This window comes from Podarcis liolepis, assembly GCF_965112155.1.
Source record: "Podarcis liolepis genome assembly, chromosome: 3".
Classification (NCBI taxonomy): domain Eukaryota; kingdom Metazoa; phylum Chordata; class Lepidosauria; order Squamata; family Lacertidae; genus Podarcis; species Podarcis liolepis.
Window position 1 is genome coordinate 52655788 of NC_139557.1, and position 24144 is coordinate 52679931.

A 24144-nucleotide genomic window follows, 5' to 3' on the forward strand; every position below is an offset into this window, starting at 1 on the left:
TTTGTTTTTGTTTTTAAAGTTCAGCTTTGAAGAACGTTTATTTGCTTGAGTTCCATCCTTCCCTTGGCCTAGTATCTTTAGTTCCTAAAGCTCTGGGTCATATCCTCCAGGAGTTCCAGCAAAGCTGTAGGCCAAAGACAGCCAGGGAGGCAATTAATCTGGAAAAACATGTACTTCAACTTGTCCTGGACACATGGCTGACCATGGAACAGCCAGAGTCTTTCTATGGCTCTCAAATTCAGAAAGATGTACGTATGTCTTCTACATCCTAAATCTGTGGTGATTTTGTCTTGTTTTTAAATATTTCAGGCTATGATATACATTCTTACCTGAAAGTAAGTGCCCTTTTATTTAATGGGACTTACTTTCAAGGAGACAAGCATAGGACTCTGCTGTTAGTGATCTCTGTTGCAGACTCTACACATTCATGTCAGTTAAAATGGACTGATCTGTTGATGGTCTACAAATCTTCTTTCTCTTGTTGACACAGTCAACTAAAAGTTTCAATACAAACTTTTAAGGATTTTATGCTTGTGAGCTGGACAAATTCAATGGCACCCTTGTGATCTAAGGTTAAACACTCACGTATTAGCTAGTATTGAACAATAACAGTTATCAACCCATGTAGGAGCTCAGAGAACCCTTATTGTTCTTCTTTAGCTTCAATGGAATCTTCTAGCTAATCCCTTTCACCAATACACATAGGCATTCTCTATTTCAGTGTCAATTAAGCTATTATATTTAACAGCCTTAACTTGTCATCTGAACCTGGGCTCGTGGTTTGATAAGACAATTAAGCAACAACATTATTTTTACTGACTGTTGAAAGGAAGTGTATGTCCCCCATAGTTATTCACAGAAGTTCTGGTTGAAGATCCTTGTCTTGTAAGAGAGATTGCTATGTCAGCACTGAAATCAGCAGAAGAGGGAAAGCAGAAACAGGGGAAAGAAAAGCAAGCTTTTATTCTGAACATCTTCTCAAGGCTCCTTGAACTTCTAACCCTCCGCCATCGATTGATAGAGGCAGCAGTAGAAAGTGCACAGCTGCAGAGGTGAAGTAATGGGCACGTTGGATGGCAATGCAGGGAGCTATCTTGAAATCCCAATGAAGAAGGATTGAAAGTAATCATTAAGGACTTTTGTGCAGCAAGGTTTTTTCCCCTGCTCTTGGGGTATGTAGGTTAAAATGCATATCCAGTGTGCCATAATATTGGGACTCTTGTTGACGTTTAGGTCTCTCCTCTCGTCAGTCCCTCCAAACCACCATTTCAGGTATACCGCCTTTATTCCACCAGGATGGGGAACCCCTTTCAGCCCAAGGGCTGCATTCTCTTCTGGGCAACTGTTTGGGACCCACATGCCATTGGTGGGCAGGGCCAGAGGAATGAATGTGAATTTTACCTTTGTAGAATAGGCTAGTTTCCACACCCACCCATCCACTCTTCCATCCAGGCAAGGAAGAAGCACGATCAGAGTTCAAGGACACATTCCAGCCAAGCAAAAACAATCAAGGAGTGTGTAAAGCATAGCAAGTGTGGGTCCTGAGGGTCAGACAGAGATGTCCCCCAGCCCTGAGATTCCCCATCCCTGTTTTATACCCACGGTCAGATTGCCCATTGTCTCCCACACCTATTGAGACACAGAATGATTCTTAAACTCCATAATCAATAGCGCACAGTTGCTGGTAAACAAAATTTCTGTTTCTAGTAAAGCAAGAGTTGCCATCAAGGGTGACCCTGACAGTGGCTAAAGAAACATTGCAAAGTTAGATGTATGTGTTCTTTCCCTTTTAGACTCTACAAAGAATTTGCAGGAGAAATGGGCTTTGATGAGTTCCATTTATACTTAAGGCCCGTGTACTTTGAATTTGCAACTCACAAAGAGAAAGCAGACCAGCCCTCACCAATATTTGTTACTTCTCTTCTAGAGCATCACGACAGTAGTGTGGATAGGTAAACCAGAGCTTTATGGGTATTTTGGCACATTTTCCCCTTTTTTGATCAGCCCCAAATGCAACATATCTAGGTCCAAATGATGTGGAAATAGAACAGCTATTCTTTCTTAAAACTTTCCAAATTGATCTTCTTTCTAAGCATTGTCATAAAGTGTGACTGGAGCTACTGTTGTTTTAATTCACCCTTTTCAATATTAGTATTTTAAAAATAAAAAGCTAGTATAATTTCACAAAAGAAAAGTGCATATAAGGAGTGAAACCAAATCCCCTTCCCCGCCGCCACCAAATTCAATGCAGCTCATCTATTTCAGGGTTTCTGAGGCACCAGTGTTTATTAACACAAACTGCTGAAGGTTTATTCCATGAAAGAGACCATAGCTGCCATTCTTCTCCGGTAGTATTTCTTAGAGGCTGGGATGTGGATACTCCATAAACATACAGTTGTATTGGGGGCCAAGTATTCTCATTTATAGTTAAGGTCTGATTAACTTTGCCCAGTTAATCATCCAGCCCTCAGTTGTATCATAACACTCTCTCTTAATCTACTCTGCATATTGGTACTGTATTCTCAATAGGCCCAGCCCTCCTAGATTTACAAAATTGCAATGACTCTATGTCCCCTGGCTTCTATACAGGGGGGTGGGGGTGGTAGAAGAGTACTGTAATTAAACAAATGGCTTTTGCAGTTATTTGTAACCAGTCTCCCATATGAAATTAAAACCAATCACAAACTAGCAGAATGTATGAATTAGCACAAGTGCATTTCAGAAATTTGCTGTGACTTTCAGAAACAGATTTATTTAAAGCTATACAAAGAAATATGTCACACATCTCCAATGTTTCCCTTGTGAGGCAGTCAACACCTCTATTTATTTTAAATATATACTGCTTTTATGTTGGCCAGCATTTGGAAATGTGTCTGATTTTATTTGTCTGTTTGTTTAATTTATATCCCGGCCTTCCTTCCAAAGAAGCCCACTTTGCAGTGGTATCATTAGAGACATGGGGTTAGATCCTAACTAAGCTTCTGCTGGCAGGAACATCCCATGAGTGGAGTTCTGTTTACAGGGCACTCCAACTTTCACTGACCCCTTCCCCTTTGCTCTTTGAAAATCTACTCTGGAGGTGCTGGAAGACTCTCTGAAGAAGCATGACAAGCAGAACCAGGAGCCCTTCGGTTCACAGAAGGGTAGTTAGGATCCAAGTCATGTTCTGTAGATAAGATTAAAAATATTTGTAATAAAAAATGCGAATAAGAAGCAAGCACAGCACTTTCCCTTTTCATTTATTTACATTTCTACGTTCATGAATGCTTGCATATTAGTTTGTGTAATTTAGAAATATTTACCTCTTGCAGATATATTCCATCCAGCTTAATGTTAAACATCCATGATATTGACAATCAAATTGGAAAATTTAGCTTTCGTACAAGAGACAGCATTCTTCAGGTGACTGAATTATTTCCCCCCAGTAATTCTCAATACTGTACAACCACAATGAATACATTTTATTCCTTTCCATCATATATATATATATATTTGTCTTGCACCAGAAGTTATTTGAGAACCAGCAGTGTTCTGGGTTGTCATTTTTAATATAACTGTACCCTGACTATCTCAGTCACTGTAAATCAGGTAAGGGGGATCTACACTGTGCGTAAATTACATTGTAGATGCACCATTTCTAAGTTGAAGTACCTAATTATAGCCATTCAACAAATTTTAAAAAATTAAAGGAACAAACACAATGAAAGATATTTCAACGTTCCTTTCTGTTTTCCTGGACTTTCCTTCTCATGATTCACCTGGGAATGCACCTGATCTGCAATAGTATGGGGGAGGAAATAAGTATAAAATATGTATTGAAACAGACATTTAAAAGGTGAAGCTACCTCTTCTTCAACATTTCCTCCAAATATTCTGATGAACTTTATTTCATATTCAACTCCATGTGGCATCCAATTTTACTATTTAGGGCTGTGAACGCACTAGACATTTAAAGTCCATTTTCATTCCCGTTAAAGAATCCTGGCAACTGTGGTTTACCCTTCACAGCTCTCAGTATCCTTCGCTACCTTCAGCTCCCAGTATAAAAGTATACTGTATATGCAACCTTACATTGCACTTAATTATGGTTCTAGATCTATGCAGAATAAAATCCTGTATCTGAATGCAAGTGAAAAGATTTCAGTGCGTCTAAGGATAAGTACATCTATATCAAGAGAAAACTGTGCAACTTCATGTTACGGTTATTTATATGAGTCCTAATAGTTTTTATCTTAATTCTTCAGCTGTTACTGAAGTCTCATGGACTAGAAAATCTTCAGATTGCTCTTGCCTGCCAAGTCACTCATAAAAACACACTGCTTGTTGCTGTTCAACAGGCTGCATTTTGCCCCATGATGCAGCCCTCGCGGACGCTGGATATGAAGGTTTGCATTTTCTCCCTCTCTCCAACTATACATGGAATGCAGTTGTGTAACTTTTTCTTACTTTTTGAAAAGAAAATCACCCACCAGAGGCTACAGTTGGAAGGTGAGTGGGGAAGGTATATGTAACCCTTTCCCTATAGGCCACTACACTCCTCAGAATCGCCCTGTCAGGTTGTCAAGATCCAAGTTTGGGGCAAGTACTCTTGGGTGAGAATCCAAGCAGAGATTTAAATCACACAATATGCAGCAAAGCATGGAAGTATAGGCCATTAGACCTTTAAAACATGTCTTTTCAAGTGAGTTCCAAATAGTACCCTATTCACCCAGCATAGGAAAAGACCACACATTTAGTAAGTTAACAATTGTTTACTTACGAGCTCTCTAAAGGTCAGGTTCATGTGCTTTTCCATACATCAGTCAGAAATGTTGCACAGGCAGTAAAATTTGGTTTAGTTCCAAATGGTGAAAGGTCCTAAATTATTGGTATAAGAACTTAAGAGTGGCTTGTGAGAGCCATGCGGTCTGAGCTGGAGCAACTAGCTCAAACCTCTTTACACGTTGAGTTTTTCAGGTAGACAGAGGGAGGAACAAAGACTTGGTTACCTAGTTCCTCCCAAGGTGAGCTAATCATGGCAGGATAGCTTACTCTATGGTCTTAACCCCTTAATGCATTAATTAGACCAGCAATTTGGTTATATGAGGCGGTTTATCCTACAACAAGAACCATTAGGTAATGGGCAGTGGTGTAGATCTGTGTAAAAGGAAATGTGTGTCTTTAATGTTTCAGGAAGGAGTTCTAAGTCTGAGGAGTCAGAGCAGTTCAGCAAGTAGAAGTTCTATGGTTGGAACTGAAACAGAAGACCAGTTTCTGGCCACAGCACCATTGGTTTTACATTCCATTCGACATTTTGCAGCAGGACGCAGCATTTTAAAAAGGTAGGTTGATAGTATAATGGGCTGCGGGGTGTTTTCCATGTATGTATGCACGCATGTTTCAATGCACACAGCTCTTTCTTTTATTCTCACCCTAAGGCTACAGGTCTAAGCATTCTTACTAGGATGCAAGAACCACTGATATCTTCATGTTCCTGCCTCTTCCAGCACTTTCAAAGACCGCCATTCCCATAGCTTATGGCATGCACATATATCCATTGACATGATCCCACTGTGTTGCAGTTTGGCTCAATCCATACAAGCATTCATTTACAATCTCATGGATATTTTTACCAGCTTTTTTTGCTCTCTCCTTTCTGGCTGGGCAAGGAATGGATGAGAAATTATTTTATGTCCTGCCATTCCTCAAAGGACCTCTATAATACTGTACTGGGGACACTCTACATGATAGGTCCTGCTCATACTGTTGGAATATGTATACACTTTTAGCTACAGAGGTGGTGTTGGATCACATTACGGGAAATAAGTGTTGTATTGTTAGAAAGGAGCCACAGCTGACCGATAGTATTTGCAAAGTCACTATATTTACAATAAGCATGGATTCCTCAGTTAAAATCAGCCTGTTTAATCATGGCATAAATGCTAAATGTTTATAAAGTGTAGATATGAGGTAAATATTAGTTGTTCAACTATGTAGTTTGCCTATTAACAGGAAAATGTCAGTATTTCTACCTTCAGGATAACATTATTGCTCATTCTCCAGGCCTCGAGAAGCTTTTGTCTCAATTCAGTTGGAGAAACAGGGTCCACGGGACATGATGCTGAACATGTTCATTCAAAAGAAACAAATCCTGGGGACTAGAATGCAAAATCCTGTAAGTGTGCCAGGAAATCATCTCGGAATTTACTTACATTTTGTTGTATGTGTTTTCAGACTAACACTTAGGGAACTTTTTGGCTTCAGAATCAGTGCACTCCCGAATGTTTGGGAGTTGTTTAAAAACACACACACAATATTAGAAGCTCAACTGGAGTGCATTGTGGAAACTCAGCCTAATATAAACCAGCATGCTTTGGCACAAAAAAGGTGGAAGCAGCTAGCAAGGGATGCGAAAAAAGAATTTGAGGACCACATTGCTAAATACATCAAGGCCAACAATAAGTTATTTAAATACATTACAGGAAGGTGGCTGGATGACAAGGAAGTCAAAGATGTGCTAAAGGAGGATTAGGAGATTGCGGAAAAGCTGACTGAATTATTTGCAACTTTCTTTGCAACAGAAAATATAGGGAACATTCTAGTGCTTGAATTAATGTTTGAAAAGGGGAGTCTGAGAAACTGAGGCAGATAGTAGCGATGAGAGATGAATTTTTAGGCCTGAAAAAGGGCAATCACACACATCAATAGGAAGGAGCAACTTCCCTATGAAGAGAGGTTGCTGTATTTGACTTTTTGAATACACAACTTTCCATTGATGTGTGTCTTTGTAAGATAATATATATGCATAATTATGTAAAACTGGAAATCGTATGTAAAAAAGCAAATGGTATAATTTGTTACAGGAGGAAGTTGAAAAAGTCAAAAGAGAAGTTATTGTTGAATACTGCCATAAGTAAGTACACAAAATTTATACAGCATATTTCCACTAAAGGCTAGTGGAGCTTGTTTGTATGAATGTATGTAAAAAGTTTATTTTCCTATTCTCACTGCAGGCCGATGTTATATTATATTGGTACAATGTGGACATTTCAATAATGGGAAGACAAAGCCAAACAGTCTGTCCTTAGATCAGCTAGAAAATAGAAGACAGTAATGTCCAAGCCTATAAGTAAAAAACAAAAAGCCTGCCAAAATGTAACAAAGCAAAACACAAACAACATAAATAATACTAAAATAATTTCAACAGGGCAAGTTGGAAAGTAAAAGCAATCTAGTTATGTTTCAGGCAGTTTCTGCAAATAAACTGCCTATATAAGAACAATTGTAATAATCTGGGTCACAGCAGTTGTTAGACAGTCCATTATGTTCTGGGAAGGGGGAAGAGAGGGAGGGAGGGAAGAAGAGGGAAGGTGAGTCGCGGTTATCAAGATAGGCAACCCTGAATAAAGAGTAGTAGGCCCTGATTCCTCAGGAGCAAAGGTGTTTTCACCTGGGACATCAATTTTGGATCTTGTAATATTGCTAGAAACAAATTGTGACCCCTGATGCTACATGAATTTTATGTGACTCACCTGAGGGAACACAAGAAGCCTGTAGTTGGATTGGATACTGATTGCAACAGCCTAAACAGTAAATGCAACCTATTTCCAATTGTGTAAATGTAAGAATCACACAGCTGATTTGTATGGAACAATGGAAAATATTTAAAGGTGTCTACATTCAAATGAGTGCTACCATTTATTCTTCACTAACGTTGAAAATACAATGTATTTTATACAACACATTTTGTCCATTCATGAGCAAGAGAGCACTAAGAAATTACGAGGTTTCTAATGTGCAAATATTTATAATTTAGATATTTCCTTTACATTTCAGTGAAAGAAAACAATAAAGCAGGGAAACTGGTTCTTCAGATATGAGCACTATAGTGTTTTGCTAATGCTAAACTTTGGTACCGTTTTAGGATGAACCATCGTATATCACAATACTCTCTGCGAAGTCAGATTATTGCTTATTACAACAGTTTAAAATCTATGCTAGATGATTTCCCCAGTGTGAGAGACAAATACTTCATGATTGGGTTACCGCAAGAGAAGAAAGAAAAACAAGAATTAAAAGAAAAGCCTGAAGATGATCCCAGGTATATAAATATGCTAAGCTGCTTGTTTATAGAGTTCTAAGTCATGTTGTTTTGCTAATTGGGGACAGTGGGATTACTGCTGCTAGCCAATAGTTTCTTTCTTTCTGGCTATTAGATAGATATAATCCCACCAGAGAAAAAGGCAGAGTATAAAGAAATTAACAACAACCCTGTGAGGTAGGTTAGGCGGAGAGACAGTGACAGGCCCAAGTTTACCGGTAAGCTTCATGGCAGAATGGGAATTTTAACCTGGCCTCCCCAATTCTAGTTCAGCATTCTAATCACTACATCTGTTTGGAAATGTCAAAGGATATGATGGTAAACTTATAAACAGAGGGAGAATCATGTGAATAAAGCCTATAAGTGTTATCTTCAAAGTGGGATTAGAAGCCCACCTCCCTTCCCCTGTTAGGCGGAGAGGTAGCTTAGGAGGCTGCTATTTGGTTTGCTTGTTTTATCATATTTTCCTTTGGAAAACTCGGAGCAGCTTGTGGGGGCCTTCCACTGTTTCTCATCTAGTTACTTTATCAATTCCACACCACCTCAGTTTCCACACTGCTATTTTTGCCACTGTTGTGTTATCAGCTGCTTGGGAGAAATTTGTGTGAAAAGGCACCACTTAATATAGTAATTATAAAATTATGATTATATAGGTTATATTTCTTGTTTTTATATATGCATGTACCACATGCAGCAAACGAGAAACAACTGTATAGTTATTGCGCAAAAATACCTGTTGAGTGCCACAGAACATTGGAATGTGATTATGCAAGTAATTCACTTTTCTCCTGTAACAACTCAGGTCATTCCAGACACGACCTCGTGGTTTGCTGTCCACAGATGGACGGTCCTTCTTGAATCTGTGGTTCATCCCTCACCCTTCTGAAATCCTATCTGTGTTTAAAATGCTACCAGAGAAGGTTCGTACGCTATAGTCCTGAAGAAAACTCTTGTCAGTTAGACTTTATAGATCAGGGTGGTCCAACATGCGGCCCTTGATTCCTTTTTTGGTGGCCCCCTAGCAACATTTGGCGCCCCCCCCCCAATCCTTGCACTGCCTTCCCAAGCTGGGTAAGCGAGGTACTGTGATTTGGGAAGGAGGTGTGAGGGGCGACAGGGTCCTTTCCAAAGCCTAGTTAGCACTTTTTGAGCATGGGGAGGAAGGTGGGAGGGTTCTAGGACCCTGCCAGAGACTCGTGCTTCTTTCCCAATGCCCTGTGCTGCACTTAGCCAACTTTGAGAAGGCAGCAAATTTTGGCCTTGCTCCCCGCCTATTCGCACAACAAGGCAGTGTGCAGCTCGCGGCTTCTGTGTTGAAGTACTCCTGTGGCCCACTTGGTATGAAAGGTTGGGCTGCCCTGGTTTAGATTAACCTGGTACTGGTCTCTTTTGTCATGTTGCCATATTGTGCTGCTGTTGAAATATTATTAGAAGCTACCATGGATTCTGCTGAATAGGCTGGACTAGGGAATATGGGAAGATTTCTGAAAACTGGGAGGAGGACATTTCCATGAATGGGGCGTTCCATTTGCAGAAGTACCTCCCTCCCTTTTCTCCAGTCCCTTGCACCACAACCTTTACTCCCGAAGCAGCCGACAATTAAAATCCACACAAAGATAAGAGGCTGCATGAGTCGCAGAGTCACAGGGTTGCAGTGGCAGAGGAGACTTGCCCAGAATCTAGCAGAAGCACCCTGTATGAACAGAGTTGCATGCAATTTGGGCCAATCGCCCCACCCTTGCAGTGTCCTGTGTAGCCTTTGGATTCAATCCAATGTAATTAGGAGTGTGTGGTTAGGCAAAGATTGCTCTCTTCTGCCCATGGCAATTAGTAAAACACTTGGTAAAACAATTCAAGTTCTCTCCAGTGGGAGAGAGGATTCCAGGTGGGAATGGGTGACCACCGGCTGTCTAGCAGCCATGGTGGAGACAGCCTTCTGAACTCCATCAGCTGCCTGAGGCATGGTAACAGTTGTAAGAGGGAGGAACTTAAGACCTTAAAACTGAAAACCCCACTCAGTTCTTGAATATTAGATGTTCTATTGCTATATGATGAGATACAAGGGAGGGAGGCAGCTACAAAATTAACCCCTAAGCAAAAACTGATCTGGCCCTCTCCAATGGTAATTCCAAAATCTACCACCTCAAGTGGACTGCCTCTTTTGTCTAATGGCAGAACTAACCTTGAAGAAAGCCTATGGGATATTAGTAATATTTTCTGGGATGGATTTTGAACAGTTAGTATAGGTAGCAGTCCAGTCTAGAGACTCCCTTGAGGTGTTTTCAGATGAGGCCTCAATATTGCCAATGGGTTGTTGGCAACCATTTCTTTTAACTTATTGGATTTCCCCCAGAAATAGGGGGGGGGGGATGATTAAATGGGGGTGGGGGCAAGCTGGTGTTTTGATGTTGATGATGTTGTGTGATGCTGCAGTGCATGAGAAGCACTGATCCCGGCCCATGCAGAGCTTGCCTAAGGCCCGGGGCAAGAGTCTTGAGTTATAAACTCAAACAAAAAAGCACCTGGTCCCTGGTGGGGTCTCCCAGCCAGCTTAGCCCTCTGAGGCCCAGGGCAAGTGTACCTGGCTGCCCCCCTCCCCTGTGTGGGCCTGCACTGAGCCCACAATTAACACCCATTAGATTGCAAATAGCAGCAGCTGCTTTCAGTTTGTGATTGCTAAATGGCTAATTGATTATGACTTGTGTTTAATTTTTGAAAGATTTTTCTCCCTGTATTTCCTTCCCTTTTCCATAGACTGGCTTCAGAGCCCTGAGGCAGACACTGCAAATTGTTGCAGCTTTTCACGACATTATTTCCTACATTTTCAGCTTTGCACAGCTAGGAAATGCAACAGGCTGCCTTGATTATGTGTGTCCTCCTGACCATCTCACTGCAGAATGGGGAGGGACTGAATGGATCGGTTAGTAACAGATGTTCTTCTTTGAAACAGATAGTGAATGTAAGGGCTAGTTTGAAATGCGCTGTTCAAAGGAATACTTTGGGTATAGATGTCTTAAATCAGAAACTGCACATTTATGCTTAACATCTGTGATTTTCTCTCTCTTTCTCTCCCTCTCTCTCTCTCTCTCTCTCTGTGTGTGTGTGTGTGTGTGTGTGTCTACACACACACACACACACACACACACACACACTATTTTCAAATTAAGAGTTTCTGGTTTGGGAAATATTTCCTCAAACCATATTGACTGGTGATCCAGTCATGTATGGGTTTTCCTGAAGCGGGGGGGGGGGGGGTTCTTTCCCTCTCACATTTGACACAGTTCAAGTTAAACATTTCTGGTTTTTTGTGGTAAATATTCTTACTTGATTGTCTTTGATGCTCTATGAGACTGTAATCTGATATCAGTGAGATTTACTGCTGAGTGAAACATATTCAGCTGTATTGTCAGATGTTCTAAAGAAGGACATCCAGTTCATTGAAACAAAAGATGGGCAGGGAGGCGTTTTCTGGGCCCATATTTAAACTACAAACACCTGTACAGCCCTAATTTAATGAAAAGCTACTATACATTTGCCATTATGTATTCTGCTGGATCTTGTTCACAAACCAAATTATTCAATCAAATAATGTTTTAACTGTCTGCTGAAATGGTTATATTGCATGGCTTGCTGGTAGCTAAAACTCATAAGCTGGGTTTTGTCACAGTTTTCTCTAGAATGGAACATGGTTGTATTTTACCAGTTCTTAGGTTATGCCTGACTGTGTATGTGCATCCATGCCCATGAGTGGATATATGCATGCATGTTCAGACTCATCATCTTTGTACATGTTTGCACTAGGGTGTGACATACACTCTGCAGATGTTGATTGTGTGGGGTGCTTTCAAGAAGTAAAGGAGCAAAGTAATGTTTCTATAAGAAAGTAGGCAACTTTCTCTAAAATGGTTAAAAATAGATCCTATCCTTGGCTGTAATTACAAGGGCTGAGCCAGTTTGCCTCCTTGGATTTATTGCCATCCTTGGGACTATAGGGACTGAGGTCCTGTTGTCCCAATGCCACCATTGCCTCCCATAGGTTTCAGCTTGGACTGAAATGAAATGGGTAGAAGCATTGGATGTAAGAATGAAATAAATAAGGCAAATAAATGCCAGGATATTTTATTTATGACTGCTGTTGGGATTCTAGGAATTGAGCTCCAAGACCTGCAGAAAAAAATAGACAATCTTCATAGTCCCTCAGATCCGAAGAAAGTGGCCCAGATGCTGAGCATGCAGAGAGAAGTTACACTTCTGCAATTTGAGGCAGCTGTTAGACATTCTGTGCGGTAAGAGATTAGCATAGTTCAAAAATAAGGATGTTGATTCAAGTTGGGAGAAATGTCCAAAGGAAGGATCTGGCAGGTGTTTTCTTTAAGGCTGAAACTACACATTATGAGAAGTTGTATATCACTTTCCCCTGACTCTTTAAATTTCTTTTAACCAAAAGCTGTCATATGAAGCTGTGGATTTAAATAGAGGAGGGGAGATGCACAGAGGCTGCCTATTCCCCACCCCACCCCAGCCATTTGCCCCACTCGAAAGTAGCTCCTTGCCGTTTTCCCATTTATTTGAGAAAACATACAAGTCCCACTATCTTTTCCCCTGCCAGCTAAAAAGCAGCTGGGGGCAGAGGCAAATTTGTTGAGGACAAAAATGGCAGTGAAAAAGAGTTACGCAACCTATCTTTCTCCCCTGCCCCATCATTCCTTCATTTAAATTTGCAGCTTCTTGAGTTTGCTTTTAGTTGTCTTTTATATATATATTAGCTGGTGAAAGTTGCACATGATTGTGTGTTTGTGTGTTTCAGCCTGTGATTCCAAAACTTATAATAGCAGCGCCACCTGCAAAACACCTGTTGTTTTGCTTTTATTGGAAACCTTTCCGAAAAACGAATTCTAAAAATAGCAGGTTTCGGTATTGTGCACCAAAGCCACCTTTAAAATTTCTGATCATGGGAGATGTACATCTAGCAGTATTTTAAACACTGATTAATCTCAAGAAGATATATAATAGATATTTAAATGAAATTAATGTTTTCTTTGTTCATTTCCATGTGTTGCAAAAAGGTGTTGCATTTCTGTGTTTTTGTAGAACCCTGTGCTGTAATAAGCAGGGACATGGGTGGTGCTGTGGGCTAAACCACAGAGCCTAGGACTTACCGATCAGAAAGTTGGCGGTTCGAATCCCCGCGATGGGGTGAGCTCCCGTTGCTCGGTCCCTGCTCATGCCAACCTAGCAGTTCGAAAGCACGTCAAAGTGCAAGTAGATAAATAGGTACCGCTCCAGCGGTAAGGTAAACGGCGTTTCCGTGAGCTGCTCTGGTTCGCCAGAAGCGGCTTAGTCATGCTGGCCACATGACCCGGAAGCTGTATACGCCGGCTCCCTTGGCCAATAAAGCGAGATGAGCGCCGCAACCCTAGAGTCGGTCACAACTGGACCTAATGGTCAGGGGTCCCTTTACCTTTTATGCTGTAATACATAGATTTAAGATAGTTGGTTATTCAGATTATTTAATCTGCACATTAGCTAATAAGAAGTTTTAAAATAATATAGCAGCCTTCATAATCAGGTCCCCTCTAGAAGTTTTGGATTACAGTTGCCATCGATCCCAGCCAGCATGTCCATACCTGAAGGGAGAACTTGCATGTCTACCCTGTGGTGAAATGTGTGTGAGTTCCAAATGCACATAGGTTAAGAGCCGGAGTAAACTCTCAACAGTGAGAGAGTGCAGTGGGTTTGCTTGCTTTCTCCATCTTGAATCACAGAGTTGGAAGGAACCCTGAGGCTCATCTAGGGGTTGGGAGAGTTATTGAATTCTACCAGAAATGCTACATTGATTGCTATTGCTCAGGGGCATATTTATACAAGAGGCGTAGGAATGATGGGAGTCATAGTTCTATGAGGAATAGATCTCAAGCAGAGAATTCTCAGCATCCTTTCCTGATCTCAGATTTCCTGATTTCCAGGATTTGGGGGAAGAAAACCATAACAGTTAAACTGGCCTAAAACCTCTCTTCAAAAAGCAGGGCTTCTCACTAAAGGGCAAATCTCATGTCACTTTCAAGCGAAGTACATCGTCATGCTAATTTTCTAAATTATGGATGTATGGAGCAGTTTGAAAATAAGTACATGTTAAAATCAGACCTTTTTTAAAAACAAAAAACAAAACATTGATTAATAAATAGGAAATAATTTTATTGTATTTGCTTTTATAATGTATTTTTTTCCCGGTAACCCTCCAGAGAAGCATTTTTATCATCTGGAAATGTTTCTGCCTATCAGAGCATTACGGATCACATTTACCATGGGTTGCCTCCCATAAGTAACACCATTGTTGGAAGTGCCTTTGCTTCCCAGCTCCGGCTTCCACAGCCCCTAGATCCACATGGCCACAGAGTGAGTAAAATAGTCTTCCAAAGATTCCTCTTCCTTAACTGTTTCCTTCTCTTTTGTACCATTGTTAGCTGTGCAATCAGCACAGGGCTATATGTATGTGTCTCTTTGTTGAAAAAGCCAAGATGTCTCCTTGGGGTATTTTCTCAAAATACAAAAGGTTTCATCACAACAGTCTCCAGGTTTTTTTAGCCGTTTCTCTTTTCGCCAGTCCACCAGCAGTGGCATAACTTGATGTCAAAATTTGAGCCTTTTGAGTCTCTTGCATCCTAAATCTCATGATGGCTTAGGACCTAAAGCACTTGCTTCACCTCCTTATGGCAGCCAATGGTCTCTTCTCTTACTTGGGTGGTTCCCTGCTTGTGGTAGGCAGGTGGCCCAACTCTTTTGCTGTGTGGCACAATCTGTGGTCTTAACTGCCATCACAAGACAGCACAGTGTGGATAGCATGCAAAGGTGCAGTTTTTGCACAGAGTCAAGCCTGGTGGCTCATTAACTGCAAACTAGCAGCTGCTGTGGGCACAGGACAGAATTGGCTGCCAAAAGCAGATCACTGCTGTGCACTGCCCCTGGATCAACTGATATCTTGGGTCTAACTATATTAATGATATAATTAGCAATCATATTGTGGGCTTTTAAAAATTAAATACCAGGTGCATGGAGGGTGGGAGGGCAGAGAATGTCATCATTGGCATCACAGCCTATAGGGAGAGGGCTTTAAGTCTTCCCTCCCCAACTGCAATTTCAGTAAAAATTCACCTTCCCCGCACATTGCAGCTAGCATTATTAGGAAAATACATCTTGTTTATGTCAATGCAAGTTTTCTCCTAATACTATTTGCTGTATGGGGGGGGGGGTGGATTTGAGAAAGGCTTAAGCCTCCCCATGTATTGCTATGCATATACAGTGGTACCTCGGGTTAAGTACTTAATTCGTTTCGGAGGTCCGTTCTTAACCTGAAACTATTCTTAACCAGAATTACCTCTTTAGCTAATGGGGCCTCCCACTGCTGCCACGCTGCCGGAGCACAATTTTTGTTCTCATCCTGAAGCAAAGTTCATAACCCGAGGTACCACTGTAACGTTTTCCCCCCTCCAGCTTTTCTCTGATCTGGTATTTAGAGTTGCATCCAGTGAAGTTACAGTGGTACCTCAGGTTACAGACACCTTGGGTTACAGGTTACAGATTCCACTAACCAAGAAATAGTACCTGTAAGCACTGAGCAGCTGTTGGCTAGTTCCATCAGGTCCTACAGGGGTCTTCTTTTGTACCTGGCTTGATTTCAAGCTGAACCGTAACGGATAAAAGGAAAGAATGGGGGCAGGATTTGGTGAAATTGGGTAGCCTTACTGCCACTTTCTGCCTAGCAGAGAAAGGTGCATACTGTTAGTGAAACTGCATTTTAGGATATTTGGTTTCAGTGGCGTAGCGTGGGGGGTGCCAGGGGTGCCAGCCGCACCGGGCGCAACTTCTGGGGGGGGCGCGCTCGCTGCCTCCGGACTCGCCGAAGAGCCTCCGGCGCAGGCTGTAGCAGAGCCCCATGTCTCGTGGAACTGACGAGCTGTGCGCGCGCCTGGGCTGAAGGCGCCCGGCAGGCAGCGGCTCTCAGCGCTCCGCTCGCCGCGGAGGACGCGCCAGGCAGCCCCTCCTCACAGCCCCGCCTCCGCCGCTGCTGCTGCAGCTGCTGGGCCATTTTGCATTTTCCTCGCCTCTCTGCCCCCCTCCTCCTCCGGGCAAGCGGCGTGGTTTGGGCGGCAGCGCCAGCGGCAACTCGCCTCAGATCGGCAGGTTAGGGGGGGCGCAAATTACTTGCCTTGCCCCGGGTTAGGGGGCGCAAATTACTTGCCTTGCCCCGGGTGCTGACAACTCACGCTACGCCGCTGTTTGGTTTATATGTGCTTGTAGCTTAATATTACATTTTTAAGTTGCAACTCTTTGTTTTTAGGCAGTGTTGTTGTTCCCATGGAGAACATTCCTAGCAAACACAGGTCCATTTCCTGTTATTATCAGCAACCTAGACCCCATAAACTATAATATGCAGGTATGGTACTCTTATTACCGCTAAGGTGCATATAAAATTCAACTGGGGGCTTCCATCCCTACTCACCAACCCAACTTAGAATTGTTTTTATGTGCAGTTGTCCTTAACCAATTTTATATATGTATCCTTAATATATGTCATTATATTGTAAATTGCTTTGAGGTGCCTCGTCATGGGAAGCGATTCATTCATTCATAAATAAGTAAATAAATAAAGTATTTTGCAAGTAAAAAATGACTGACTGACCTTTCTAGCTATGTCTGTGTGGACTGAACGATGAGGATCGAAAAGTAGTCCATGGGGAGCTGGTCGAGATGCAGCTTGCAATGGAGGATGTACTCTGGAGTAATTATGAGGGTCTGAATGGTCATGGAGAACAGAGAGCATCTTTTGGAAAGGTAAATTAGAGACAGCAACTCACTGACATCTGGCACCATCTTTGCATGAACAGTTCAGTTTAACTAATGTGGTTTTTATTCCTTTTTTTTGTAAAAAGATCTAGTCAGGTTTCAAGTTAAACAAAATCACATGGTTGCAGCGCTTGCTGGAATGTAGCATGTTAGAAGATATTATATATTAGTATTGTGTACTACTTACTGTATATATGAATACAAAACCTCTGCATGTAAACTGGCAAGCGTGTCTGGCAGAAGTGACTTACACAAGTGGCACAGTAGATGACTGAGCCAATCAGAATGCTAACAAATGTGGTGTACAGTTTTGTATCTCTTGAGGTTCTTCTCTTTATCAATGTGAGTAGTATGAGGTGATGCAGCTTTTGTGTCTAGAACATCTGCTCTGCTACATTTTCTCTGCCTGCAACACTGGCAACACTAGTTAACACTGTAATGCAGCCTTGCCTGTCACTGTACAGTTATTCGGTCTCTCTAATCCTCCCTCACATATACGCAGAGAAGTCCAATCTCCCTTCAATTCACTTAGTATGGAATGGTTTTTGTGTAGGAGAAGCAGAAAGGATAGCTTCCAGCCCTTCTGCCAGCTTCTGAGGGCATGGCTGGCTTGTGAGTGGCTGATCAAAAGCCACCTGTCAATCAGAGCACACCTGGGTCAAGAGATGATTGTAACCAACAGACCTTTGTTCTCCATACTCCATCTGACTTTCAGTGCTGCTACGTCATGTGTGAGGAGACCAGAAGCAGCTACAGCAGGATAGATACAACTGAACTAAAATGGTTTTCTTAATTTTCTTAAAAGCACCATTCTGCCTCTTCCCTTTGTCATCCTAACTTTTATTCTTAATTAACTTATTAATATTGACTGTTCAGTTTGTGTAGGCATTTCTGCCAGGCTCAATTATTTCTTCCTCCTGTGCCTAGACCATTTGGCTTCATGCTTCACATGCATTTATAAGTGGGATTTGACAGAGAAAAATAAGCTACCTTGGGCTCTGGTGAGAGACCAGGAAGCTGGGTGCTTTCTCTCTGTTTCTCCTCATATAAATATTTACCTTGGACCCTCAGGTTTCATATTCCCCACCCCCAGATTGGATGGCATGTAAGGAAAGTGTGGTAGGTATCTACTTGAGAGTCCCTAGCATGGCTAGCCTATCCAGACTGGCAGTCATGGCAGGAAGAGAGAGTAAAAGTCTTCCCTGCCATTATAAATGTATTCTGGCTTTAAGCTTCTCTGTCTGACGCTTTCCCCACAATGATTTTAGCAGAATTTGGCAATGACAACTGAAGCAAGTGGAAAGACTTCAAAAGCACTGTTGGAGCTGCCTGATTCTGTGGCTTCAAGTTCCTTGCAGAAATCTTACCTGATACTGTGGAAGCAACTGGAAATTTTAAAAGCAGAATGGGGGAGGCTTAAATTAAAAGCTGATGATATCAACACAGTTCTTCTATACAAGCAATTTACTGAACAATATGGGTAAGTTCCATTTCCATGTAATAGATTTTGGAGTGAAGGTTAATCATCAACAGTGCAGACAACAAAGTAAAGAAAGAAACAGTACTCAGTGCTTTTTTGTTTTCCTGGGTTTTTCTTGCTCTTTTATTATAAATTTGATTTCATTTTCAACAGTTAAAACTAGATTACTAGGAAACACGGCATTTCAAAATCTTGTCTATAAAAAAGTGGGGTGGGATGGAAAGGAAAATAAAGTGGAAAAGGGCTTTCTTTTCCTTGGCTTTCTCCACTGAAATCAGAAACCAACCACAGAGTGTTTAATAAGGCACAAGGATGCAGGAACCTGCCCCACCCACCCTGCCCATGGTACATTGTGATGACTAAGTTACTGTATAATGTGATTCATAAGGAAAGCATTTTACTTGTATTCCAGTCATCCTCAACAACCTTATGAGTGGCAAGAGAGTTACTTTCTTGCTTGCAATCAGCCAGTTAGAAATGTGATCTGTGAGGCTTGTGGTCTCACACACAGTGTAGATGATCAGTTGTAGGTTTCCTGATGGTTGGTGAGGGACAAAGGACCATTTTATCAGTCCAGTTAGATCCCATCTCACACTTGCCAGGTAAATCTTTTAACTCCTTTAGGGAAATTGCGAGGAGATGGCTGACACGGGATCAGGGAAGTGGCTGTCTTGACAATGTATCACTAGGATTTCTTGATTTTCCTGCCAAACAGGATTCAATTAGGTGCTTTTTGAGTGTTTAGGAAAAGGAACATGCCTTATTCTGGAGGCATAATTTAGTCAGAAGTTCAGATTTTGCCACATTCCCAACATGGAATTCGCCTTCTTCACTTTACACTTACACTGCCCATTTACCCAGTTTGGAGAGATTCTTCACAATTCCTTTCTGTTCTAACACCCTTGAAAAAAAATTGTATTTTCATTAAACCTGGCTACCTCAATCACAATGAGTCTCAATCCTTTATGAACAAGTTTAAAGGCACATAGAAAATTGTAATATTGAGGGCATGCTAGAAACCAATGCAAAATAAATGGAAAACATTAAACAAGAGAAATTAAGCATGTACAATGTCTGTATCTCTGCATTTGTCTAGTACTGAAGTTCTGTATCCTGCTATGAGAAGCATGGCTATACATATGGGTATAGAAGATGATCTTGAAGGATTTGGATTGACATATCACTCTATTCTGCCCCCTAAAGATGCTTCAGAAACTGAGATAAAAACACACCAGGTAAAACATAGCTAACGGGCAAGCAGAATACAAAAAGAGAATGATTTTATACTTTTTAAAATTGTAGTAAAATATAGTTTCTGTGGTACATTAGAATCCCATACATTAGAATCCTTCCCAGCAGCTTAAGATAGTACAAATGCTGTGAGTTGTCTGTCCATATTTTACTTGTTGCAAACAAATCCTTAACATGACTATGCTCCCTACATAATGGCTGACTAAGCCTCCACCGCCCTACACACACACACACACACACACACCCTGATCTTGCACACACAGGTAACCTGAATAGTGTCTGCAGGCTGAAGAAGCTACCTTAACAGTGTTCTTCAAGCAGAAGTTTTGTATCTGGCTCTGAAGCTGTTTGGAAAGTTTGGAGAGGCATATACGATAGTGGCTTGTGCTCCTGGCAAATGGTTCAGATAACCTTAGACAACATGGCCCACCAAACCAAATGCCTCTCAGCAGGTATTTGTTGGAAACATGCTTATACCAAATAAAACTATTGCTCCAGCCATTGCTTACACAGTATTGTTTACACAGCCTGGCAGTGACTCTGCCTCTGAGCTGAAATGTTTAGTGACTTGCTTGGGGCTTGATAACTGTCCTGTTTTTCCTGTCCCCACCAAGCAGCAAAAAACCAGAAAGTTTATACATTCATCAGGTCAAAAGGCCTGAGTCAACCTTTTTGACAGGTCAGTCCTCAGCTCACAGTACCTCTAGCATTGCTCCTGATGCTCTCTGACAATAACTATCAAAATATTGTTTGTATAAAAATGTACTTTTGCTAGGTTTATGATTTTTTAAAGCTGTCACTTGATTAAAGAAATCTGGCAATTAATCAAATTAATTTTCATAGTTTAATCAATTAAATACACATAAATAAGTCATTGTTTTGAAGAAAAAGCATACTGTTTTAATATAGTGCATGCAAATGTTGTACCACTGTAGATGTGCGCTTTCCTATTACTTGAGAGCACAGGGAGACTGCCTCTTCCAAGACAGACTTGCAGTCTCATAAGTACTATCATTTTAAAAACAATACACTTTAAAATAGGTGTTGTCTATTTAATTCAGATCCCATTTTAGTCTATTTTAAAATACATTAAGGTGATTGATTTAAAATTTTAACCCCTTGATCAATTAATGATTGTAGGCCTTAAAAATGATTAAAGCTGCTGCTGCCTCATTTAGAGTTTGGCCTTTACTTTGTCATTTTAGGAAGTCTAAAGTGACCATATACTTTCTGAAGAAACATGGCTTCTGAAGGTTAAATGAAGATATAGTTAAAAGCAAGCTAGTTTTTTCTGCTTTTTTATCCTAGCTGCAAAAACTCTTGGAAAGTCTAGAAATACATATGATCCGTGATGTACAAAAGAAAGTTAACAAAGAAATAACGCTGGTTATATCTGAAAAAACAAGAGAAGAAAGAAACCTCTCTACAGGTAACGACTGAACCCATCTTGCATCTAGCTTCTACTCCGAGTTCTGTTTTGACGGGGGGGGGGGAGTGAGAAACAACACCCAGTAGTTGCTTGTGTACATACCACAGTCACTATGTCAGCACCACCCTGAATTTCTCCATATATCATCTGTCTTTGGTGGTTAGCCATGACCCACATAATACTTTCTTCAAAGTACTTCAACTAAGGAGTCATGGAGAAAGTTGCCACACTAAAAAACACTAAAGCTGGTCACTTGGAGATGCTTTCTTCAAACAGCAAGTGTAAAGAGGCCTCTGCATATACAGTGGTACCTCGGGTTAAGTACTTAATTCGTTCCAGAGGTCTGTACTTAACCTGAAACTGTTCTTAACCTGAACACCACTTTAGCTAATGGGGCCTCCTGCTGCTGCCGCGCCGCCGGAGCACAATTTCTGTTCTCATCCTGAAGCAAAGTTCTTAACCTGAAGCACTATTTCTGGGTTAGCAGAGTCTGTAACCTGAAGCGTATGTAACCTGAAGTGTATGCATCCTGAAGCATATGTAACTCGAGGTACCACTGTATTCAGCAGCCCACATTTGTGTTGTGTTAAGCCAGAGGTAACCAACACTCTGTCCTCCAGACATTGTTTCATGTCCTTCTCATTCCACTTTTATCAGCATGTGGGATACATCACTCTTGCTGCACCTGCAGGTTTTCTTTTTCCTTACAGAACAGTGGGACTTGTGCTCTGTCAAAGAGCACGACGTACGTCGATAATAATGATAATGATTATGATAACATCATTAGTCACATTCAGGCACCCTTTGTCTGCCTGCAATTATGATCTTCTGTGCTCCTGCACATTTGGGTTTCTTTATATTAAAAAAAAAAGTAGCAGAGTAGGACTTGTGCTCCATAAAAAAGCCTGTCACATCGCAGTGTTAGTCATACTCAAGGTAGACTGAGGCTTCCATATTTTATTACTCTGAAGATTGAAGAAAAAGACCCCCCAACCACCCACAAACAAAAACTTGTTGTTTCAGAGCTCTGGAAACATCATGGCATGCAAGAAATCTTCTCTGTCACAAGGCCAGAAATTGTTGAATCATTTGTACAGAAGCTAATGGAAAATCACCAAGAAACTGATGCAGAGGTACATAAATTGTTTTTCTTTTCCAGTGATTGAAATCTCGTGGGGCAAAATAACTGCATAACTTAGGTTTTTCTTGCTGAAATATGTGCTGCGCTACAGGCATCTTCTGCTAGAGATAAGTACTGTCAGTCATATCTAAGTCATACTGAAAGGAGACCCATTGAAATCAGTGGACTTAAGTTAGTTGTCACTATGATTGAGTCTGTTTAAGCATGTTCTCCAGTTTTCATATTCCAAATTATTTTGCTGGACCCAGGGCACACACTTTCCTGGAAATGCTGTTTTTACATCCTCCATGGGCACAAGCTGTGTTTATCCCATGGTTAAGGAGAAAGTTCTCTTGTATATTTTTAAATTTAAATATTTCACCATCTAGCCTAAGAAGATACATTTTAGAGCTGGGTCCTGCCTGGCAGAAATTATTAAACCTGGCTACTGAATCAAATAAATTATCCATCTAGCCTAGAATTAGCCAAAATGGCGTCCTCCCGTTGCTGTTTGAATGCAGTTCCCATCAGGCCCTGTCAGCATGGCCACTAGCCAATGGTTAGGCATGATGGGAGTTGTGGTCCAGCAACATCTGGGGGCATTGCATTGGCTACCCCTGATCTAGTTGATCCTGATTGGTGGAAGGTACTAAGGATCATTTTGGAGGTTTAGGCTGTCCTATGCATCATACCAGAAATCTTCAAGCAGAAATTCTGGTGACAGGACCTTGGATGTATGTGCTCTGGCACCAGTGAATAATGGAGGAACCAGTGGAAGTGAATAGATTTATCTGTGTGACCATCAGAAAAACCTGACAGTTTCATTTTTTGTTTCCCCCTCAGATAACCTTTCCGAAAGACCACTTACAAAAATGCTTCACTGCTCTGGGTTGTGATGTCATGGCCAGAGAACGCAGCAACTTTGAGACCTACTCCATGTTTTATGAAAATTTACTCCGTCAGCAACATCAGCTCCTCTATCAAAAAGAACAAGTATTCTCATACTGTTGATTGTGTTGGAAGAGGGGTCATGTACTGCATTTATTGCTCGGCCAAACAAGTAAAAAAATGGTTGATTGAGGCTTTTGATGGAGAAACCAAATGAAAAATGCTTTTTCATTCTCTTTCAGGAAATGCATGCTGTAGAAGACAAGCGAGGAAATGCTGAGCTGGGTCTTAGTCAGGTTAGTAGCAGTAGTTTTATTGTTTATTGTAACCTCAGGAATATCTCTCGGGGCCTGGCATCTTAATCCCCCCGTTACTCATTTTTGAGAAAACGAGTTATAGCATAGCATTTTTCTCACCTTTTGCTAGGTAGCAGAACTGAGTCATGAGATGATTATGGAAATGATGGCTCTGAGAGCTAGAATTGCTGATCTCCAAGGAGAAGCCCATGGCCTCAGAGATAAGATCAGGAAAGAAGTGCAAGAAGATTATGAAGCACTGGTGCAAAACATATTTATGATCTGTCTGCAACTAAAAGTAGGTACAGAAGTAAGACTTAATTGGATACAGCCCATGACTTGGATTATATTGGAAATCACAAAGGCCATTTCCTTTGGATTCCTGTCCATAGATTTATATTCTAAGAAAGTTGTGTTTGTTATAGTGGCATGGTTTCTTGTTTTGGTTTGTACGTCTATGGATATACAAAGCCAGGACTCTATAGCCAGTCTCCTCTGCAACATCTGCCTGCTGGTTGTGTGAATGTGATACCTAGAAGCAGTACCCTCATGACCTTTTCAGCATTTCTTTGATGCAGGTTTCTTTTGTGCAGTAACCTGTTAGTTATTGCAACGTATCTGGATATATTTTTTTTTAATGGAGCACTTCCATTGCAGAAGAATCACCTTATTTCAGAAATAAATCATTTTGTTGCTGGAAAAATAATAATAATAATTATATTTTAAGGAAATCTTATGGAATTGCTTGCCTTCCTT

At 41.1% G+C, this 24144-nt stretch overlaps 1 protein-coding gene across 9 annotated transcripts in view; it reads left to right on the top strand.

Annotated features, from left to right (window-relative positions):
* The window catches only part of LOC310704388 (uncharacterized protein), a 59200-nt gene that overhangs the window by 25450 nt on the left and 9606 nt on the right, over positions 1-24144 (top strand). For 6 of the 9 annotated variants that reach the window (XM_083497731.1, XM_083497734.1, XM_083497733.1 and 3 more), the window contains exons 20-41: positions 20-248; positions 850-1052; positions 1794-1952; positions 3312-3402; positions 4245-4385; positions 5173-5321; positions 6043-6154; positions 6843-6892; positions 7904-8080; positions 8883-9000; positions 10835-11000; positions 12228-12366; positions 14323-14476; positions 16419-16514; positions 16769-16912; positions 18193-18404; positions 19501-19639; positions 20964-21084; positions 22108-22217; positions 23048-23197; positions 23335-23388; positions 23519-23686. In XM_083497731.1, coding sequence (XP_083353857.1) covers positions 20-248; positions 850-1052; positions 1794-1952; positions 3312-3402; positions 4245-4385; positions 5173-5321; positions 6043-6154; positions 6843-6892; positions 7904-8080; positions 8883-9000; positions 10835-11000; positions 12228-12366; positions 14323-14476; positions 16419-16514; positions 16769-16912; positions 18193-18404; positions 19501-19639; positions 20964-21084; positions 22108-22217; positions 23048-23197; positions 23335-23388; positions 23519-23686 — 3082 coding nt within the window. The remainder of the gene's footprint in view (positions 1-19; positions 249-849; positions 1053-1793; positions 1953-3311; positions 3403-4244; positions 4386-5172; positions 5322-6042; positions 6155-6842; positions 6893-7903; positions 8081-8882; positions 9001-10834; positions 11001-12227; positions 12367-14322; positions 14477-16418; positions 16515-16768; positions 16913-18192; positions 18405-19500; positions 19640-20963; positions 21085-22107; positions 22218-23047; positions 23198-23334; positions 23389-23518; positions 23687-24144) is intronic. The other 3 variants (XM_083497732.1, XM_083497735.1, XM_083497736.1) reach the window with 1 other exon arrangement.